This window comes from Triturus cristatus, chromosome 5_1 (genome assembly GCF_964204655.1).
Source record: "Triturus cristatus chromosome 5_1, aTriCri1.1, whole genome shotgun sequence".
NCBI classification, from domain to species: domain Eukaryota; kingdom Metazoa; phylum Chordata; class Amphibia; order Caudata; family Salamandridae; genus Triturus; species Triturus cristatus.
In genome coordinates, this window is record NC_140587.1 from 471,130,624 (window position 1) to 471,153,953 (window position 23,330).

The 23,330-nt window shown below is 42.7% G+C and overlaps 1 protein-coding gene across 1 annotated transcript in view; it reads left to right on the plus strand.

Annotated features, from left to right (window-relative positions):
* LOC146831075 (uncharacterized) overlaps positions 1-16,299 on the plus strand; it is a 153,130-nt gene extending 136,831 nt beyond the window's left edge. Inside the window, exon 4 of the mRNA XM_085603831.1 lies at positions 16,172-16,299. Within this exon, the coding sequence (XP_085459957.1) occupies positions 16,172-16,299 (128 nt within the window). The remainder of the gene's footprint in view (positions 1-16,171) is intronic.
* Positions 16,300-23,330: the final 7,031 nt, after the last annotated feature.

Consider the following 23,330-nt stretch of genomic DNA (forward strand, 5'->3'; position numbering starts at 1 on the left):
AGCATCTTTGATTATGCATTCTCTCCACCTTTGCTGCCCTTCATCCTCATGAGCATCTGCCTAATTTTACACTGCTGTCTTTGCTCTATATGGATATCTTTCTTTCTCTTTGGCATGAGCTGTTCTTTCCCAAGCATTTAACACTTCATACTTTGTAGGTCTAGGAGGTGACTTCTTTTCATATAACGTTCTCTTAAATGTTTGATAATCTTTAAATCAAAGATACCTTATTGTGGGAATTTAAATTTAAGCTTTAAAACACCAGTGGTAAATATTAGTATCTACCACACACATAGTCCAGTAAGTACACTCTGCCACAGGATCTGGGTCCAGCGGGTACGCTTTAACCATGGATATTTGACATCTAATCTCATCTAATCTCAGCTTTTTGATGGAAATAAGCACTGTGTTCTAAAGCTGGGAAGCCCATAATGAAGTGACAATTCCCTCAGAGGGGCAGTCCCTTTGCCTTGCCAACAGAATCACTGACACCCCAGTCATGGTTTGGGGGACTAGTGGAAAATGCTGGAACCAGGAGTTGGAGTTGTTTTAATCTCGGCTTCCCATTTAGCTAAATTGTGTGCTCTTGGGTAATCACTTTTCTGAACTTATTGCTCGCTGCTCCCTCTTTGTCAGGATTGAGAATTTTTGGAATTCAATGTAAAAACTACTAGTCAGAGTGATTTAAAAATAGGGCTGAATATCACCTTACACATAAGAGGGTGCTAATCACATGGTATAGTCACCTAAATGCAGCACAGTGGTTAATATATAGCCTTTCCCTAAGTAGGAGTGCAGTGCAGTCCTGGTTCTACTAATGTAACCAACTGTTTCGTCCTGGGAAAATAATTTTTCCCTGTGCCTCGTGCACTGATTTGGCAATATGGCAGCACTTTGAAACAGGCTTCATGTATAAAATATATATTAAGCGAGTACTCCCAGGACAGGTCCTGAGCATGGGTACAGGAGGGGAGAAGATGTAGCTTTACATCAGAGCTGCCGACTTTGGATTTGAGGAATCAGGCTAGAGTCTAAGCCTTGGCTCAACAGCCTGCGATCCTGGGCAAATCATGTAATCACTCCCTGCCTAAAAAAAGGAATATGTCCTTGTGAAATGTAATTGGTGCTCATGTAAAGCACTCCAATAACATTGGGTTGAGTTTGCTCTATGTAAAACCTGAAGGAATTTTTTTTTTTTCATTTACTCATTCAAGGCTATTTGCATCAAAATAATGGAAGGTGATCCTGACCCTGAATGAAGCATGACCCCCTTCTGTGCTGCTAATAGACTGATAGCCCAGCTGCCTTGCTCTATACTGGTTGTTAAAGGCACTATCCCTTGCCTTATTATAGACCCTCACATGTGGCTCGAGATATGTCAGTTCCTTCAGCAAGCAGCAAATAGTATGGCATACCGAGAGAACAGGCAATAAGGATATATTTTAAGTCAAATTGTGCAAAGGGAAGCTGTGGAGATATATTGCGATAATGCACAAGATGTGTATTTATACAGAAATTTAATATTTTTGCACCAAACCTTATACATTGTACTTTGATTATTGACAGGCAACTTTAAAATTGGTAAGACATCATAAATACAGAAGAGCAGCCACTTGCAAGGCCATCTGTTGTACTGAGTCATGAAGAGGAACTAATTGTTAAACAATTAGGAACTGATCAGCCAGACCTAAAACTACAACAAAGTGCCCAAGACGGAGGGAAGGCTTACAGATGTACATTCTCAAACACCTGGTACACAAATGTTGATTGGCTTACAGGGAGTAATTCAACATATTCTCTGTTCTGTTTTCACTGCTTGGTGTGTGGTGGTGACATTCCTTGGACAAAAAAGAATTTGTCTGATAAAATTAAGAAGCATGCATATGAAAGAATCCATATGGAAAACCTGACAAGACTGGGAATGTTGGGAGACACACCGATTGAAGACAACATAAGCAACGTGTACCACAAATCAGTAAAGAAACAACATGAAGCAGTAGATACGAATTGACACATACTGTCAAAAATAATTGATAGCATTCATTTCTGTGGTGCTTTTGAACTGGCATTACGAGGGCATGATGAATCTAAAAGTTCCTCAAATTCTGGTATATTCATAAGCCTTGCAGATTTAATAGCAAGCATAGACAGTGAAATGGAAGCACATTTAGCAAGTGCTACAGTCTTGAAGGGCATCTCTAAAACAATACAAAATGAACTCCTTCAGTGTATTCTAGAGATATTAAGAAGTTATATTGTCCAACAGCTGAAAAACACAGACTTTGTTGCTATTCAGGTTGATAATACAACTGATGTGGCCACTAAACCACAGTCCGTATTAATCTTTCTGTACCTTGACAATGACAGTAAAGTTGTGGAGAGGTTCTATAGTTTCTCGCATTTAGGGGACTCTAGTGCAGAAACCATAACTTCAGCTATGGTACATGAACTGAGCTTGATTCTTCCATAGCAGCCTTCAAAAACAAAAAACATATTGCACAAAGCTATGATGGTGCTTCAGTAATTAGCGGAATCTTTGGTAAAATACAAAACTGAATTAGAGACGTGTACTTTAATGCCCTTCATGTGCACTGTTATACCAAACAACTTAATCTTATTATGCAACAAGCAATAGCAAATATCTCCAAGGCACAATTTTTCTGTTTGGAGAGAGGATGCATGGCAGCGTTCTACGCATGTTCCTCCAAAAGATTGAAAGTACTTCAGGAAGTTATGGCCAAAAGGATTTCAAGGGGGCCCCAAACGTGTTGGAACTTTCACATACGTACAATCCACGTAACATTGCAATATAGGGCTGATCTTGAGAAATGTTTCAACACCATAGAGGCCAAGGCTGACTTTGAATCCAAAAGTTGGAATGAGGCCTGTAGCTTTGCTAAAACACTACAAGACAGAGAGTTTCAGTTCTTTCTGTTTTTATTTCATGAAATAATGCCTCATGTAAACATATTATACAACCAGTTACAAAAATGAGAAATAGATACTGTTGTTGTGCTACTAGTCTGTTTGTCACCAGCATGAACAAAGTTAGAGAACGGATTGACAAATTTGACAGCAGACTACCAAACAATTCTATTTTCTCAAATCACAAGAAAAACATCAGCAGTCTGGTCCAAATTTCAAAGGAGATTTGTGACAATATAATTGTGCATTCACAGGAACGTTTTTCTTTTACAAAGCATTTGGATGAGTGCCACATTATTGCAAAGTGATCAGTTTGCAAAATATGATACTTCCTTCCCTGAGCAAACACTGAATGAGGTTGTGGAAGCTTATCCTACGCTCAACAAAGAGGATCTGAGAACTGAGTTAACTGTACAGTACTCAATGCATGTGAATCGTGAGGCCACCATTGCCCTTTCTTTGCTCACTTTAATTCAGAAATGTAATATGGAAAGTCACTATAGAGACAGTGGCTTTACCAAAAATAGTCATTACCAATCCTAGGACAACAGCAGAGTTGGAACGAGATTTTTCCACTTCCAACAGAATTAAGACATACCTTAGGAACACGATAATTGAGGAAAGACAGAATGCTTCAGCAATGCTCTCTATAGAGAGAGGCCTTGTTAAAAGAGTCACAGACTTTAATGTTTAAGCCATTGAGAAGTTTGCAGCTATTAAAGACAGACGTGCTGATTTGGTCTGCAAAATGTGAACAATTTGTTAATTCTAAAATTTCTTGAATCCTGCTAGTTTGTGACCTGCTCAGTTGTTCCTTATCTGCTATATAGATATTGCCTGACTTCAATGTGTCGAATGTTTACTTTATGATTGTTTGCTCTCAATGAGACGTAGAGTGCCTTTTGTGGTGCCCTCCCACCTTTTGATGTATCTTCCTTGCTGTCTCACTGTGTCCAGTCTGACAAATCACAATAGCTTGTATTTCCTCAGTTCATTTAATTTCTAAAGTTCTATCAATAAATAAAGAAGTCTGTGAGGTACTCAGCATTTTTTTAAAGTGTGTTATGAAGTTATGTGTTCACACTGAATAAGCATCTACCTATGTTATGATCATATGCAATCGATTTATTTAAGTCATAACTTTCACAAATGCTCTATTAACCTTCTTGCTTTCTCAAATGTTCTTGAAAATGCACCACTTGCCCACTCTTTTTTCAAAGTTTTCTCAGGGAGAGCTCCCCCGCAAAACCCCCTTATGTCGGTCAGGCTCAATATCTACGCTCGCTTGCCACAGTGCACTCAGTCGCAACTTATATGCCACACCACCTTCAAATGTAACCAGCAGCCACTGCAATCATTTACTAATAAAGGGAATTATTGTTAGTTAAAGGATTTTATGTTGCAAATATTTTTAGCATTTCATCCTTTTATTTATTAGGTATTATTCTTTAGAATTCAGTATTAAAAGTTAATATAATCCATCAATCGATATTTGATTATAAAATAGAACAAAATATTTGCTAGAATCACAGTCACAATAGTAATAATAGAGCAAGCATGTTCCATAAAGGATACGACCTATTCTAAGTGTGCTGGGATAATGAGAGAAAAAGATGTGAGTTTAGAAACCCAATAAAGAGTTCTGATGAGAGAATTAGTGCACATGTATGAAGGCTTTGCATTATAAACTAGAAAGTATTCTCAGCTCCAGGATATCCATAGACAATTCAGAAATGTAACTAAGGCAGACTCTCATGAAGAAAAGTATAAGAAATTCAAATGTGAGTGTCTAGACAGAGAGTCAGGGAAGGAATCCATGGTCTGCCGATATGGATGTTTAACGACAACCCTAGGAGCATGCACTAATGTTAAACACACAAAATTATATGTTGCATCATTTTCTTTCCTCTTCTTCATCTGCCCCATTGCTCAGGCTCGTACAGTAGACTTTCTGACATAAACCTTGAAAAGTTACAACATTAATTTCTTGCCGTCCAGATGATTTTTCCCATAAATCATCTTTCCTGTTGCTTTGTCTTCTCTCTGTGAGAACTCATTATCAATTGTCTAATACATAACAAATGCCTATTCACTGGCTAACGGTAGGCTTCTGAAGTTGCAACATCTGCAGTAAAGATAAGAAAACATCTTGCATAAACAACTATTCAATTTGAAGAAATGGCTGTTTAGTGTGACTGCATTATTTTTCATTTAACATGGCATCAGCAGTTAGGCTAACTTAATTCAGCACCTTATTTACGTGTAGGCCTATAACGTTTAAGTATGATGTATTTTGCATTTAAGCATATGGTTTATTTAAACGTGAGCTCTGCACATTGTTAATGTAGGCATTTGGTTATTGAAAACAAATGGTGTCAGCAGTAATGAAAGAAAACACAGTCAATAGATGAGAGACTAATATAAACTAATTGAGTTAGGAAAAAGGAATATTATGGTTTGGGCGGAATTCCAATGGAGAGTGCAGTACTGTTGTCGCCCCTTTCAGCCTTTGTATTTCTTATAGAAACATGATGTGAAATATGTTATGTTTCATTATGTCACTATCAGAAACATGCTTTGCTAGTAAAATGGAGTTTATGGATTTAAATTATAAATTCATCAAAAAGAATTGCTCTGCCCAATATGCTGTCAGTATCTGAATGTGAAAAAATTATTTAATGTTAAAGTATGTCACTTTTGATGAATAACTTGTTTATATTTTTCCACTCTTCCTTGATCATAGATAGATAGATAGATAGATAGATAGATAGACCTACTTATTTTGTAAGAACTCCTTTTCTTTTATTAGATTATTATATTCCCAGAATAATACATGGTCACCCTATTTGTATGAATCTAAACTTAATTCTAACTCAAATTGGAAACAAGTGATGCCTTCTCAGCCATATGCATAAATGGGTGCTAGCGAGAGAAAGGGCCACCTAATTCTGGATTATGTGAAGATTGTGAAGATGATTATTAGAAGAGCCTGTCAAAGTGGGCTAGATTCAGGAGAAAATTGTGAGAGCATTGCCAGAATGTACTTTTATGTTTTTTTCACTTCACAAACATTCCAGGATGTACACCTAGTAAACTCGTCAGGCACAATTTGCCTGGACTGCTGCTGGAAACACCAGGCAAAATCGCCTCCGTTCTCCTAGTACCTGTTAGAAATGGGGGTCTCTATTTGGAAGTGGCTTGCACCCTGTCCAAGTAGGTGTCAGAACAGCAAGCACTCTTACCTTTCAGACGCTTGTTTGGTAGTTTCGCAGAGGCGCTATGAGCCGACTTCCCTGCACTCCTACCTATAATCAGTGTATTGATATTCTCACTAAGTCTACGAGGTTGGGTTCGGGGAGGAGGGCCGGATTCTGGACGCTGGCTGATTCCTGTTGTCGACCTGCGAGGCAACAAGGCAATTAGTAACTAAAGCGTCTTTTAAAGAAAGGGTTTTTACTTTTGTAACAATTCTTCTTTATAAAAAGGTCTACCCAATCTGAGATGTCTCCTACCTGCAATCTAGGAGTGTTAAGCGTAGCGTCGTTGTAGTCTCGTGATGGTCTTGTTCGAAGCAGAGAGGGGAAGTGGCTTAGTAGTCAGTAGACGTTGTTGCAATAAGGAGAATGTGCACTGCTCCAGTTTGTAACATGCCCCCACAATAACGCTCCATCACGACCTGTGTAAACAAAGAAAAATGCACATGCACAACAAACCTACAATTATCTATTCTTATTGAGAAAATCCCAATTTACAGTCTTGAGGTTTAACATCTATTAATGAATCTTTTATGTCCTGTGAAGTCACAATATTCAAAATAGTCTTTAAGTTCCATGTTCTTTAACCTACAAGAAAAAACGTTCCAAAAATTGTTCCAAATAATCTACAAGTAAGTAGAATTCGATTCCTGCTTTCTTGTGTTGGGCGCCTTAGATTAGAGGAAATGTTCACTTAGCTTTCTGTTTCCTGCAGCATCTGACATCCTAATCGCTGTCTTTTTGAAGAACCGAAGTCAGCTGGAAAGCAGAAGGATCCCGCAATGAAAACCAGGTGAGAGTTTTGTCTCTTTGACAACCGGTGGAAGGCTAAGCGTCTTCCAGAATGTGGGTGTGGCAATATATAGTCATGCCACACCCAAGATGGCCGCCGGACGCTACATGCTACATGCTACATAACGTGCGCATCCCTTGAACTTCATTTGTGCTTTGAAATCACACTGCAGCTGAGTTTCATGCCGCGTCTCATAGACAATCGTGAGTTCCGTGCAGCATTTGGTACAATATTTTTTTAAGGGCAAAGCAATGTTTAACACAAAATGAAAGGCAATATGAGAATGAAGTAAAATATGTATTTCCTGAAGACCATTATACAAACATGATATCACCCATATTACACACATAATTGTTGTGACGTGCTGGCTACACGGGGCAGGGGTGGGTTTTATTCAGAGAAATACGCTTGCGATTGAGGGTGGAAATGCATACTGCCTTGGGCCACACTCGTGCTTGGGATGAACGGGGTGGACTAGAGGTGGAGGAAAGAGGTGGTGGCATGACAGTAGGGACCCTTATTCTAGTAAAGGTAAAGAAATTACACAGCTAAGATAACCCCTGCTCGCCCCCCATGATAGCTTGGCAAGAGCAGTCAGGCTCATCTAGGAGGCAATGTGTATGGTATTTGTACATAAATACACAGTAATACAGTGAAGACACTACAAAAGAACCCTACACCAGTTTAGAAACATAATCATGGTTTATCTGAACACAAACAAGGCCAAAATGATAAAAATCCAACATACACAAGCAAAGACTTTTAAAAAGTGTAATATAGTTCATTTCATGCAAAACTATGGATGGTCACTTTTAGAACAAAGGACTGGTATGCGTCAAAATCAAAGATGAAAACAGGCACAGGGGAGAGATATAGCATCGGAAAAAAAAGTGATGTGTTGATTCCTTACTCCCAGTGGAGGTGATGTATCAATTCCTTACTGCCAGGGGAGGTGATACGTCAATTCCTTACTGCCGCGCAGAAGAGGGAATGCGTAGATTCCTTACTGCCGTGCAGAGGAGGTATTGTATTGTATTCGGAACTTGTAAAGCACAGCTATCACCCAAAGGGTATCTTGGCGTTGGTACGTAGATTCTCAACAAGCGGTGGAAGGAAGAATCATATAAGGGAGAGAGGACACTACATACTAACGACGGCTCCTAAATACTGCATACTCTAGGGTACAGCCACGTTTTAATCTTTTTCCTGAACTGTAGCAGATCGGTCATCTGTCTATATTCGAGGGGAATGCTGTTCCATAGCTTAGCCGCAGCAGAGCTAAACGCTCTTCCTCCTGATCTGACTCTTAGAGTTCTTGGGACTTTCACCAAACAGGCAGTGGCTGATCGAAGGCGCCTTGATGGTAGGTACCATGTAAAGAGCCCCTGCAAAGGTCTAGGTCCCAGGCCGTGAAGGGCCTTAAAGACCAGACACAGGGACTAAAACTGAACCCTCTGTAATATGGGTAGCCAATGAAGTTCTACCAGTGCTAATGACCCAGTCGAGCGGCGAGGCCTCATCAATGCCAACTTAACTGCCACAGTTTGGACTCTTTGGAGGCGCTCAATCAAAAATTTTGGGGCCTCCAATAAGAGGGCGTTACAATAATCAAGCCTACCAAGGACAATACTACCAACAACCAGCACCCTGGTCACCTTTGGCAGCAAAGGAAGAATTTTCCTTAGTACTTTGATCAGGGAGAAGCAGCTTCCAACCACCCTATTTACCCGCGCTTCCATAGTCAGATGCGCATCCAACATCACTCCCAAATTGCGTACTGTTCCAACTGGTGTTTGGACAGATGTAGTTGGGGAAGGCCAAAAGTTGGACGGAAAAGGAGGGGGGACCTTCCCCACCCCACAGTATAAAACTTCCGTCTTATCTGAGTTAAATTGGAGTGAGTTATTTCTCAACCACTGGGCGGTGTCTTGCATGCAGTCGTGAAAGAAAGTCAAGGAGATCGACTGATCTCCCTCCAAAGAGAAGAAGAGCTGGGTGTCATCGTCGTAATTCACTATTCTCACCCCATGCGCTTTCATAACTCCAATCAAGGGTCTCATATAGAGGTTAAAAAGAATAGGGCTTATAGCCGATCCCTGAGGAACACCATAGTGGATATCAAAGAATTTTGATTGATACGGAGGAAGAAGAATCGCCTGACTTCTGTCAGAGAGGTATGATCGAAACGATTCTAGAACTACCCCTGCCACCCCAGCCTCCTCCAACCTGGTCAGCAAGATGCAGTGATCCACCGTGTCAAAAGCGGCAGACAGGTTGAGTAGAACTAAGATACCCGATTGTCCCCTGTCTGCCCGTGGACGCAGATCATCTAACACGGTCACTAAGGCAGTCTCAGTTCCATGGCCCGGTCGAAAACCAAACTGAACATCGTCCAGTTTAGAATGAGCTTCCAGGAACTGAGACAGAGATTTACTTGCCAGCCGTTCAATAATCTTGATCGGGTATGGTAGGAGAGAGATGGGTCTGTAATTCCCCGCACATGTTGGATCCAAAGTCGGCTTTTTTAGGAGCGGTGTGACCATAGCCCGTTCCCAACAGGCTGGCACCATACCAGAAGTTAAGGAGTAGTTACAAATCTGGTGTAAAATAGGAAAGATCTCAGATCCCAGCTCCTTCCAGATCTTATGAGGAAGAGGATCTAAAGGAGACCCTGAGGATACACTCAAGGCAATTTTATTAAATACTTCTTCCGAAGGAAGTTCAAATGCACTTAAGGACGGCAAGTGCCCTATCTCTACCCTATTATCCTGCCCTAAATCACATGACTTGTTACATCCAGATGTGATTTCTTCTTTCTGGGAGTGATTATTCCTGTTCAGTCCATTAATGATGTTACTGATTTTCTCCATGAAGAAGGTTGCTAAATTATCGCATAGAGCTTGAGTTGGAGTAATTTTAGATTGAGTACACTCTGGAGCGCTCATATCCTTCACTATTTTGAAGATTGCTCTAGTGTCATTCTTAGAGTGTAGCCTATTTAGGATCTGAGCGCAAAAATCCAGATAGATATCTTCCACTGTTCTATCTGTATCAGGAGCCTGATCCGCAGGGAAGGTTAAGGAAAGATCAGTGTTGTTTTTTAAAAAGCCTTTCCAATCTCTGCTTTTAAATACTCTAGTTGCTTTGGTGTCCGGTCGACCCCCTCTAAGGTCAAGTAGCTGCAGCTTGACCAGGTGATGATCAGACCAGTCAACCGGGAGAATCTCTACTATTTCCACCGCTTTTTCCTTAGAGAAGACGAGATCCAGAATATTCCCTCCAATATGGGTGGGTTCAGTAATCTACTGGTGCAGTTGTAGACTCTTGCGGGCCTGGATAAAATTACTATATCCAGAGTCCAGATTTCCATTGCACCAAAGATTGAAGTCACCCATAAGGAGTAAATTAGAGTGAGTAAGGGCCACATTGCAAAGAGTGTCAATCAGTCCCTGCAGATGAGATACTTTTATTATTTCTGGGGGTCTGTAACAGATAATGCCCGACAGTAGGCATCCCCTGGAATCTTTAAAGGAAAAGCTGAGAAGTTCAAATCCCTCAGTCTCATCAATCTCAATTTGGATAAAGTCCAGATTTTCCCTAAATATAATTCCAACCCCACCTCCTCGTCCTGAGGCTCTCGGCTTATGTATAATTTTATTACCTTGAGGACAAGCCAGGCCTAGATCGACCTCCATTCCAGGCAGGGTCCAGGTTTCGGTCATAAAAAGAGCGTCCAGGCAGTGAGAGTCAAGTAGCATTTGAATCTCTACATGATGTTTGGGCAAAGACCTAACATTAAGCAGCCCTCCCAGTATGGCATTCTTCCTTTTTGGATCAATTTTAGTGTCCAATACACCTTTCACACAGGAAGTACTAAACCTATCACTCACTGACCTGCCTATCCTTTTAAGTTCCTCGCTTGTGTAGCAAATCCGCTCCCTGATGGTGTCCCCCACAGCATCACGGGCAGCATAACTGGCGCTACGCGCAGCCCGAGCACGGACGGGCGCAGACGGACTTGACTTAGGTGCGCCTTAGGCGCGCCAGCGGCGCGGCCACGCCAGCATCCCGCTTTTGTAGTCTATCGCCTGCTAACCCGAGCGCTGCAGTTCCGCTCAGGTCAGTAAAACTAAATACTTTCACTTGTGCTCGTTTCAGCGCTACACAAATAGGCAATTCCCTCGTTCCCAACATAAAAAATTCCCGCAGTTTCAAAATATTAAAATCCCCTCAATTCCCAAGTATTAGATTTCATTAAACAGTTGTGCAAATTAGCATGTGCAAATGCGCGATTCTCGACCCCCTCCACTCGAAGAGACAACAAAGCTAAGGCATGTGTCAATTCCTTACTGACACGGGAGGTGGTGCGTCAATTCCTTACTGCGAGGAAAGGTGATGCGTCGGTTTCCGGAGATGTGAAATTGGCTCCTTACGGCTGGGCATGTCAATGGATAACTTGCCACACTGGTGCATGGCGTTCAAAATCCAGACGAGCTGGGGTCAATGCAGCAGTGGCAAAACAGGCTCTGTGTCGATTTTCCAATCACTAGCAGCTGATGCATCAATTTCTTTAGCCGCACAGCAGGACCTGGGTCAGAGTTGGAGAGGGTGCCTCTGAGTACGGCACTCAGGACTCGGGCTGTGGCGATCTTTTCAGCCAGATGGCAGATGCTGCATTGATTCTTCGGTCACATCGCCTGAAGCGTTGATTTTTCAACCCCAATGCAAGACTGCGGCAGGAAAAACAGGCGCTGAAAGTCGATGTGTGCATTTTCGACCTTCTTTGCGGTAAGTTCACCTCCAAGAGCCGAGAACTGGAATTGGCACCACTTGGCAGGTCGTACTCCCAGGGGAGGAGTTCAGGGGCTGCAGGTGAAGTCTTTCATGGCCCTGAGACTTCTTAACAGTAGGCAAGCACACACAAGCCATTGAACAACCTTGGCAAGCAGGATAAAGAAAGCAAAGTCCAGTTCTTTCAATATCCAAGACAGAAGCAGCAGGCCCTCCCAACACACAACAACAAGCAGAGCGGCAGTTCCCCTCCTACAGTGTCTCCAGCTCTTCTTCTTGGCAAAATCTCCTCTTAGTCCAGAAGTGTTCTGAAGTTATGGTGTCACAGCTTCAGTACATATACCAGTTTCTGCCTTTGAAGTAGGTATACTTGAAAGGGAAGGCTTTGTAGTGCACAATACCCTGCCTTTCCCCTACCTGGCTCCAGATCCAGTACAGGGGGGTGGAGACAGCTTTGTGTGAGAACTGGCACAGCCCTATTCAGGTATCAGTGACAACTCCTCCCACCACTCTAGCTCAGGAAGACTCATCAGCCTGGTGATGGGCCATCAGGATATGAAGGACAAACTTCAGCTCCCTTTGAGTGACTGTCTATAGTGAATACACAAACAGCCCAACTGTCACTCTCCCTCAGACGTGGGTTTCACAAGCAGGCAGAAGCACAGAATGGTTAGGCAGAAAATGCCCATTTTCTAAAATTGGCATTATCAAACACGCAATTTGAAAACCAACTTCACTAAAAGATATATTTTTAAATTATGAGTTCAAGGACCCCAAACTCCAAATCTCCATCTCTTCCCAATTGGAGGTTACACTTGTAAGAGGTTACCAGGCAGCTCCAATGATAACCTATTGGAGAGATATTCCTTGCAATAGTGAAAAACAAAATTAGCAGTATTTCACTATCAGGACGTGTAAAACACACCAGTACATGTCCTACCTTTTAAATACACTGCACCCTGCCCATGGAGCTACCTTGGACCTACCTTAGGGGTGCCTTATATGTAGTAAAAGGGATGTTTGGGTCTGGCAAGTGGGTGCACTTGCCAGGTCGACATGGCAGTTTAAAACTGCCCATGCAGACACTGCAGTGGCAGGTCTGCGACATGGATGCAGGACTACTCATGTTGGTGGCATAATCAGTGCAGCAGGTCCACTAGTAGCATTTGATATACAGGCCCTGGGCACACACATAGCACTTTACTAAGGACTTACCAGTAAATCAAATATTCCAATCATGGATAAACCAATGACCATTACAATTTAGACAAGAAGCATATATACTTTAGAACTGATCAACAGTGGTAAAGTTCCCAGAGTCCTAAAGTCAACAAAAACAGGTCAGAAAAAATAGGAGGAAGAAGGCGAAATGTTTGGGGATAACCCTGCAAAAAGGTCCAGGTCCAACAGTACCCCACTGTGAATACCTACATAAGGTAGAATTCTGTAGAGTGAGAATGGAGCCGCTGTGCAAAAGCACCTTTCTTTTTTTTTCTTCTCTGGGAAAACATTTACCCATGAAGAAAGCCCTTCCTCTACATCCTAGAAGGTCTTGGGTGATAGGTTTTCCTTGCCATTATAGATGGATGGGAATTTACTGTACCATTGGTTAAAAGAACTTGGCGACCATTTCTGGTATGAGTAGCATTAGAATTGACAATGCCCACAAACATATACATTTGTGGGTGTATAGAAACTTACAAGGCAAAGAGCACCTTTTACCCTCCATTTTACACCCATAGAAGGGGTACTTATAGCACACATTTCCGCATAAATCCATAGTAGTAAATCTATTTATCTCTGCCAAGAAGGTGAGTTGCTGGAAGACACAAATGAGGTATTTTCGGCTGTACAAAAATATCTTCATGAATATGGCCCAGTCAGGGGCTTAGCTTGGTCAGTAAGACTGGGGTTGTTTGAGCTTTAGATTTCCAGACAATCACGATGCCATATCATGTTAACTATTATATAATAAGCAGTGCATGAAGGGGGTTTAAGGCCAATAGAAAGAGAAGGGAGTGCAGATTGAGAATGGTACTTCAAACACAGTATTTTGCAAAATACTCATGTTTTAAAACTTGTAAAAAAGAAGAAGTGCCAGGGCTCTCATCAGGAATCCACTGCAGCTTGCACAACACTTGCCCCAGCCATGCTGCCAACGATAGTAACAACACAACTACTGACCATCACATTCCTACATGTGTGACAATATTGAGTATTTCAGGCCTCCAAAGGTATGAAAATGGGTTGGATGGCAGGTAATAGTAATTTTAATGTATAAATAATTAACAACTAACTGTTGTTGTGGTCATCTCTAAATTAGTCAGACAGCGCCACCTTGTGGCAGGCTGTCACAAGCGCCAGTATTGACAATTAAGCGCTGGTGTCCTCATTGACTCTGATACACCCCACATCATCACTGGTCATCGCCACAGCCATCCCTACTGGACACAAAATCCTGTACCAGGACCAACCCCATAAACCACAAGAGGACTCGCCATCACCCACAGAGACACAATGAAATGTGCTTTTTACATTGACCCAGAAGCCACTTTTGTGGAACACATGCTCTTCAAGATTCAGACGAACAGTAAAATCACTATCAAAGGCATCCTTGCCTACTTGCCCCTAGGACCTCACAACCACTTCAGCAACCTCCTCACCAACCTTACTGCACCCCTCACCCTGGGCACCAGATACTTAATACTCAACTTTCAACTCGATGACCCCACAGATTCCTTCTCCACGGATTTGCTTGAAAGCTACAGAGCATCAGATTCACCCAGCTCATACAAGACCCTACCCAGATCGCTGGACACACCCTGGAGCCCATCTTCTCCTCCAGCGACAAGGTTAATGTCAGTACATCACTCCACTCACATGTATGGACCACTCCATTATCCACTTCCACATAATAGGACCACCAACCACCCCTACTGAGTCTAGCAAAATATCCTGCGCATTGCTGGAAGAAAGTTACAGAAACAGAATGGCTTACTACCCACCAACTAAGCTGCCCAGACCTCAATGACCTAATTGACACAAACAACTTCAATAACTGGATCATCACCTGTGCCAATACCCTGGAACCCCTGAAAAACACCAAAGCTAAAAGATCCAAAAAAGAAGCTAGCTGGTGCAATGATGACCTCAAAGAATGCAAAAGAGTTTATAAACAATTCAAAAGGAATTGGAGAACCACCTGAGGAACCACCACAAAAACCACCTACAATGCCGCACTTAGACACTATCACCATCAAAGGAAAAAGACCAAGAAAAAGGCCCTGACCCTGAAAATTAAATCTAGCTCCAATAACTATAAGGTTATTTTCGCCATTGTCAAGGAATTTACCAGAACCAACCGTCACAACCCAAACCATCACCCCGACAATATAACTCTGCAACAACCTCTCTGACTTCTTTCATGAAACAATCAAGATCTACAGCCACCGAACATTGCCTTTCGACGACATATATATACAAAGCTGGATAGTTTTCTTATCATCCTAAAGACAGATGTTCTTCAATTGATTGGGCTTTTTCTCTTATATGGATATATTTTGTAAATTAGTGAGACCTTTACTGACGGAATACTGCAGTGACATGGTTCCGTGTCATTGCTCTTATTGTTGTCCATAACTTTCAAATTTATCTTTTCCTCATCGTTCACGTCACTTCAGCGCTCTTACAAGCATTTTTTCTCATACACTTACAGGGGCAACATAAAAGCATTGATTGTATGCAAATGTATATTTTGTCAAAAATATAAAGAATTGAATTCATCTTCATGATACAGTGTCCCATTGTTTTTTCTTTCTCTCTCTCTTGCATGTCAATTGTGGTTGATGTAAATACAATATTAAGCTCAATACTAGCAAAACTGAAGCGCTGATCTTCGGAAATAAGAGCTCACATTGCGACTCCACCTGGTGGCCCGTCAATCTAGGACCCACACCCACCCCATCCCACCATGCTAGGAACCTAGGCCTCATCCTGGACACCAACCTCATCATTAAGTCCCGGATCAACATTGTCACCTCCTCATGCTTCCACAACCTCCACATGGCAAGTAAAATCTTCAAGTGGCTCCCTCTGGACACTATGCATACCATCACATAGGCCCTAATCACAAGCAGATTGAACTATGGCAAAACACTCTATGCCGGCATCTGAACCCATCTCCGCCACAGACTTCAAACCATCCAAAACATCACCACCAGACTCATCCTTCACTTCTAGTGCTGAACCCACACCACACCACAACACACCATCCAGAAGTGCTGCCAGTTCAAATTTCTCACACATGCATTCAAGTCACTACTCAACACTAGACCTGCATACCTTATTTACTGGCTGCACCTACCCACCAGACAATTTTGGTCAACATCATTTTTACTCATATACACAGAAGCAGAACGGGAGGTCGATCATTCTCCTACCAAGCCGCTAAATACTGTAATGACCTCCCCAAACACACCAGCGCCTCCTCTACTTCCTGAATTCCTCAAGAAACTGAAGGACTGGCTATTCGATTAGTCTTCTTTTGGGACCATCAAGACTCCCTGTATTCAGGTCCAGCATCACTGCACGCCTACACTCACCTGCTCGGTGCCTAGATACCCTTACAGGTGACAAGCAGCGCTCCTCCAATGCACCTTACGTTACATTACTGTGCCAGTCTTCTTATCCACTTTTTATAATCTTTTTATATTTTTAGCCTTACTTGTGTGCTTACATCTTCATGTTACGTTACGTTATGTTATGATATTTTATGTTATGAAGATTTAGAAATTGCGGTTAATTACATGCAAGGGTAATAACGGGGCTGATAGGATATACTGGACATGCCCTTTCTTTCTTCCTTTACTGAGGACTTCGTTCATGGGACTTCTAAATCACATATCTCTGAGGAGCGCAATATCGTTACTCCGTTGCCAGAAGGCAATTGACATATTATCTATAATGTGGACGTACATTTCGTATGGACAACTTTATTTGCAATGTACCTACTTTTTGTTATATGCTCAACGCAGATATGCATATCAGGCATATTGCATTGATACCGCGTGTACGGTAAAACCATACTTGCAGGTTATGCACATGACTCGCCTCTCATCTGCCATATGCAACAATTATAATATGAACACTAACATATAAGTATGAAGGGCTACCATATGGATATGTTAAATCTGATTTCATATGCGTAGCTTCTCACTTTGTACTTATTGCTCACATATACCTTGTATGAAATGTGCGTTTTTGTATTTCTGTGACAGATCACACCCTTATAACCAAACCCAGTCTCCACACAAGACTTTTAAGACACATTGCCTTATATCGCCATTATACATAGGGTATTTCAGTTACATATCAGATTCCATCTGCCTTTCTTTTATGGCCAATTTTTAGAATAGACTAATGATGTAATGACCTTGTGGACTGCATGAACAAGACAAAGCTACAAGACCAAGATCAGAATCTGTAAATACATTGAGAACAATGTGAGCTTCACCTCCTATACTACTGAGACAGTAGTTTTCAAACAAACTAACATAATCACACCCTAACAGAAAATTGCACCCACAAGTTTGGAGTGTGGCACCTAACACTTAATATGTATAATAAACTGTGCACCCTTTTCCATTCTTCCCACATCATTTATGAATAAGATTATACTTTGTCGTACTCTATATGATCAGTTTTAACACACATCGGGTGCCCCTAAGGTAATGGACCCTGGTGATGGAACTATAATACGATTGTGGTCATATTTTAGCCCTGAGGAATTATGCTGTTGCAATTGCAGCGATAGGCGAAACACATGTTGGCAAGTGGAAGTCCTAGTGTAAGGATTGAGAGTGGAAAAGGCTAATAACTGATGTGTTGACACAATGACTGCACCATCGGATTATTTATTTGAGTGCTCGGAGAACACCATTACATGCAAGGGTAACAAGGCCCTAAGAAGTGTGAGGGCCCAAGGAAGGAGGACAAAAGGGATCATGCCTATTATTTCTGGAAGAGCTTCTTTTGGAAGTCTCTGAGTGAGGGGGTGGTTCTGAGGTGGAGTTGGAGGTCGTTCCTTGCTTTGGCTGCGATGTGTGAGAATGATCGTCTCCCACTTCTGGTCTTCTTAATGCGAGGGGTGTATGTGGTTGCCTGGGAGGCCAAACAAAGGTGTCCGGTGGGTTGGCAGAAGTTAGGACGTTGTTGAGGTATGCTGGTCACACATTGTTGAGGGCTTTAAAGGTGTGCTTGAGCAGCTTAAATTTGCATCTTTCCTGGACTGGAAGTCAGTGGAGTGTATTGAGGTGCAGTGAGATGTGGGCATTACGTGGTATGTCCATGAAAAGTCTGATGGCAGCGTTATCGGTGGTGTGGAGTCAGAGTAGGATGTGGGCTAGGATTCCAGCGTAGAGGGGGTTTCAGTAGTCAAGTCTGCTTGTGATTAGAGCCTGGGTAAACATTCTTCTGGTGTTAGAATAATTTAAAGTTAATAGTTCCTTTTCTCCACCACTAAGAATCATGTTTTTCTGTGATGGAAAAAGATGGCTATACCTGTTCTAGGCAAACCTGCCAATTAGCAAGCACTCATGCTGTTTGATAAAAATTATGTAATTGTTCTCTTTTTGTTGAAAATAAATTGCAGCTACTTAGTCACTACAGGTTTTCTTTCATTTTTTCTTTTCATTTCTGTGGCACACGCCTGCAATAAAAAAGTGAACAAAATAATTAAATGGTCCACCAGCTTGTAGAGAGAAGTGCTATTGCATTTATCAATGTTTGTGTCTATTGTGTCCAGTCTATATTTTCTTACAGTAATCTTGTTTATTACAGTTTTTCAACAAATGGGTATTAGGAATTTTTTTCTGGAAACGCTAGTTTATAAACCCCCAGGGAATGTTAATTCAAGCCAATGGCCGACACCTGCATTACCTCCTCAGTGCGTGCATTGGCCAACACTGGGGAGGTAAATAAATGCCCATCTGGTGCGCTTCACCAGAGGGAGATCTTTATTTCTTTTTAATCTCAGGCCATGCCCTCACTCCTACTAAATAGGACATACATTTTTCTGCTTCCATGGGGCAAATAGGAAAAATAACCCCAATCTGCCCCACCAAGGGCGCAGAACACCCACTAGATACCAGGGATTTTATTTCATAGCAAATATAGGGGTGAGGCTGTCCACCATTGGCATGGCAATGCCCCCAACCCAAAAACAAGGCAGGTGGCTATTCTGCCCCCCTGGGGGCTGATGGGGACGATTACCCCAAAATGCCCCCTGAGGGACAGAAAGCCCAATAGACACTAGGGACTAGATTCATGCAATGTTGGGGGAGGGAGAAGCCCTCCCTTGGCATAGGTCCCTGCTCCACACCAACCTGGACCCAGTAGACTTGCTGGGCCCTTGCTGGGGCAAGTGGATCGGATATTCAACCTACCAGACCAAGTCAGTTCTGAAAAATAGACACCTGGGGGAGTCCAGTGTGGTGACCTTGGAATGCTTTCCACACCATTGTATTACCAACAATGTCCTGCAAACCTCAAATGTTGACTAAAAACACACATTTTCCTCACATTTCTGTGAGGAACACTTCTGTAATCTGTGGTGAGCCACAAATCAAATTTCCTACCACTCAGCATTCCCTCAAGCCTCCCAATAAAAATGGTAACTCACTTGTGTGGATGGGCCAAGAGACCTTAACACAATAAGTTCTAAAGTGCTTTGTGGAGGCATCAGCAATAGTGGTAGCTGAAGGATTTGGGGCCGAGCTCCGCCGCCACCAAAACTGACTTTTTTGAAAAGTAGACAACCAGGGGATTCCAGGGGGTGTGCCTTGCATGAAGCCCACAAGATTTTCTTACCTACAATGCCCTGCAAACCTCAAACTTTGCCTCAAATCATGCATTTTCCTTACATGTTTGTGATGGAAATTTCTGGATAGGAAGTGGACCAAAGCACAACATGGATACATCACATTTTTCCTCTCAAAACTGACCTGCTTTTTGAAAAGTGTGAAGCTGTGTATTTCGGGCCCTAGCTAAGTTGCCACCTAGGGGAACCTTTTAACCCTGCACATTTGTGAAAACCAGACAACTAGGGGAGTCCTGGGTAATGTGTCTTCTGTGGATCCAATGAGGGTTTTTTTACACAAGGCTCTGCAAATCTCAACCTTTGACTGAAATCCATGATTTTCTGTATATTTCTTTGATGGAAACTTCTGGAATCTGCAGGAATCCCAAAAATTCAAATTGTTATAAATTGGTGTATCTTATATTGCCTAGGTGGCTTTATTGCTAGTGGCAGGTACAGAATTACCCCTACTAATAATCCACCTTCCAACATGGGCATTAGGCCTACCCACACAAGTGAGATACCATTTTGTATTGGAAGGCTTAGGGGAATGCTGAGTGTAAGGAAATCCTTGGTCCCTGCAGATTCCATAACTTTCCTTCACAGAAACGTGAGAAAAATGTGTGTTTTTTAAGCCAACGTTTGAAGCTTGCAAGGGATTCTGGTTAAAACGTCCTAGTGAGAGCCACACAAGATACCCCATCCTGGATTTCCCTAGGTGTCTGAGTTTCAAACATGTACAGGTTTGCTACGTTTCCCTAGGCTGTGGCTGAGCTAGGGCCCAAATTCCACAGCTACCCACTTTGCAAAAAATTGATCAGTTTTGATGTGAAAATGTGATCTATCCATGTTGCTTTTAAGCCATTTCCTGTCAAAAATATTCTAGTGAGAGCCATTCAAAATACCCCTACCTGTATTTCCCTAGGTATCTAAGTTTAATAAATGTTCAGGTTTGCTAGGTTTCCCTGGGTAGCGGGTGTGCTTTGGTCCAAAATCCAGAGCTACCCACTTTGCAAACAAATGGTCAGTTTTGAGTGAAAAATGTGACGTATCCATGTTGCGTTTTGGGCCGATTCCTGTCCTGGGTGCTAGGCCTACCCACACAAGTGAGGTCATATTTTTATTAGAAGGCTTAAGGGAATACAGCGTGGAAGGAAATTTGTGGTTCTCCACAGATTCCAGAACTTTCCATCACAGAAATGTGCTGAAAATTTGTTTTTTTAGTCGAGGTCAAAGGTTTAAAAGGGAATCTGGTCAAAACAACTTGGTGAAAGTCATGCACGTCACCCCATCCTGGATTCCTGTAGGTGTCTGAGTTTCAAACATTTACAGGTTTGCTAGGTTTCCATAAGTTGCGACTGAGCTAAGGCCCAAAATCCACAGCTACCAACTTTGCAAAAAACAGATCAGTTTTGATTTGAAAATGTGATGTATCCATGTTGCATTTTGGGCCATTTCCTCTCATGGGCACTAGGCCTACCCACACAAGTGAGGTAATATTTTTATCAGAAAGCCTAGGGGAATGCTGGGTGGAAGGAAGTTTGTGGCTCTCCACAGATTCCAGAACTTTCCATCACAGAAATTTGAGGAAAATTAGTTTTTATAGTAGAGGTCTACGGTTTGCAAGGGAATCTGGGTAAAACAAGTTGGTTAGAGCCGTGCAAGTCACCCGATCCTGGATTACTCTAAGTGTCTAGTTTCCAAATATGTACAGGATTGCTAAATTACCCTAGTTGCTGACTGAGCTAGGGCCTAAAAGCCACAGCTACCCACATGTAAAAAATGGGTCAGTTTTAAGTGGAAAAATGTGATGTGTCCATGTTGCGTTTAGGGCTATTTCCTTTCCAAGTACTAGACCTGCCCACACAGGTGAGGTACTATTTTTTTCAGACGACATGTGTGAGCTTAGAATAGTAGGATATTTGTTATTACTAATTTGATTTTGCTGCAGTTGTGCATTCCAAATGTAAGCTAATGTGCAAGAAAGAAGGCATTTTTGAAAACTACCCTCTAAAACATATGCTCGTATGGGTACCCACAAATTCAGAGATGTACAAATAACCACTGCTCCTAAACTCCATGTCTTGTGGCCATTCCAGAAATACATACTTTACCTTGAGACCTATTTTTCACTCTTCATATTTCACTATATGAATTGCTCTATTCAATTAAATTGTTCTATTCAATTGTTAATTGTTCTAAATCTCACCTCTCTCTACTTTTTTCTCTTTCACTATCTACTTCACATTACTACCTTACCGTTATCGTATGCTTATTTCTTTTTATTGACATCTCACTCATTGCCCTATCTCTTTCTACACATCACATATCCTCTCTCACTACCGCTCATTACCTACATTTCAATGTACCTCAACATTCACTTGCTGCCTCATCCGATTTAAAAAAATAAACAACCTTTAAAATATAATTACCAGGGACATGGCTTGGCACCAACCAAGATGGCAGTGTAGTGAGAGTGCTCTGCCCTGGCCCTGAAAAAAGCCTGCAAAATCCACTCTAAATCCGGTAACTGGAGCACCAGATCACTTATGAGTCCCCTGGAGCACCGCCGCCGGGGCTGAGAGAGCGAAGTGGACCCCGATAAAGCAACGATCAACGAGAGACGATAAAGGGCCTGCTCCCGAGGTCGACCCAGAGAGCGGAGGCAAAGTGGGGCGGAGTCAAGTAACTGCAGCACCCGGGCTCAGACTGCGAGGCCTGGGAACAGAGAAATCGAGGACCCCAGTGCTGGTCTCAGCACCGGTGTCCATCTATGACCCAGCGACCCTACCACTGACCGGCCGCGGCTGCCAGAGACTGCCGCCAGAAAGATCCCACGAGCCCAGGGTGGCCGTGCTGAGGACCGAGTGAGGACATGGGCATAACAGAAGGTGAGATGCACTGGCGTGACCCCTGAAACGAAGCCAGACTCGGGGCAGCCGGCAGGAGCAGTGACCACAACAGCCCGAGGGGGCACAGACGGTGAGCCTCGGATCAATATTCCACACTAGGTGACAGGGCTATACCCGGAGGGGGGATATCTGAGCAAGTGGAGTCAATAGCAAGACGAGGCAACCTGCGTGCCCAGCAGCGTGGGAAAATCCTGACCGAGGAGTGGCCTGATGCCTGGGAGATGTGAGAGCCAGAGAGGCCCGGGGGCAAAGACACAGCCCAGCCGAAGAGTAAGAGGAGAGATCCTTACCACATGGCTCCCATGAGAGCCGGACAACGAAAGGCCTAGCCACTCACTGGAATACTGAGTGGGGTGGTGGGACTGACTCAGGGGGCCCAGTCACCCTCTGGCGATAATAACAAGCAGGAATCAAACCACCAGCAAGAATTAAGTCTACCCCACTGCATATACGCCTGCTAGAGGAACCACCAGTTCAAGGGGGAGAATCCCTGATAACTGACTATCAGCCTGTGGGAAAACCTGTGGTGTCCCAAAGGCGGGTTTGGAGCACAGTGAGATGCACTCGACAGCTGCAACAACCAGCAGAGTGGACCTGGCCATGACAAAGCCAAAGGGTGTCCCACCCTCGGTGCAATCCAACAAACTGGATAAATATGCGATTCTGCGACAATTGCCGTCCGAGGAAGGGGCTACTTGCGATAAGGAGGCATAGGCTGAACCCTCCCTTGGAGCAATTATGACGGCCATCCAAGCTCCTGGAATGACCCTGGAGACAAAGATAGATAAGGTCTTCATTGA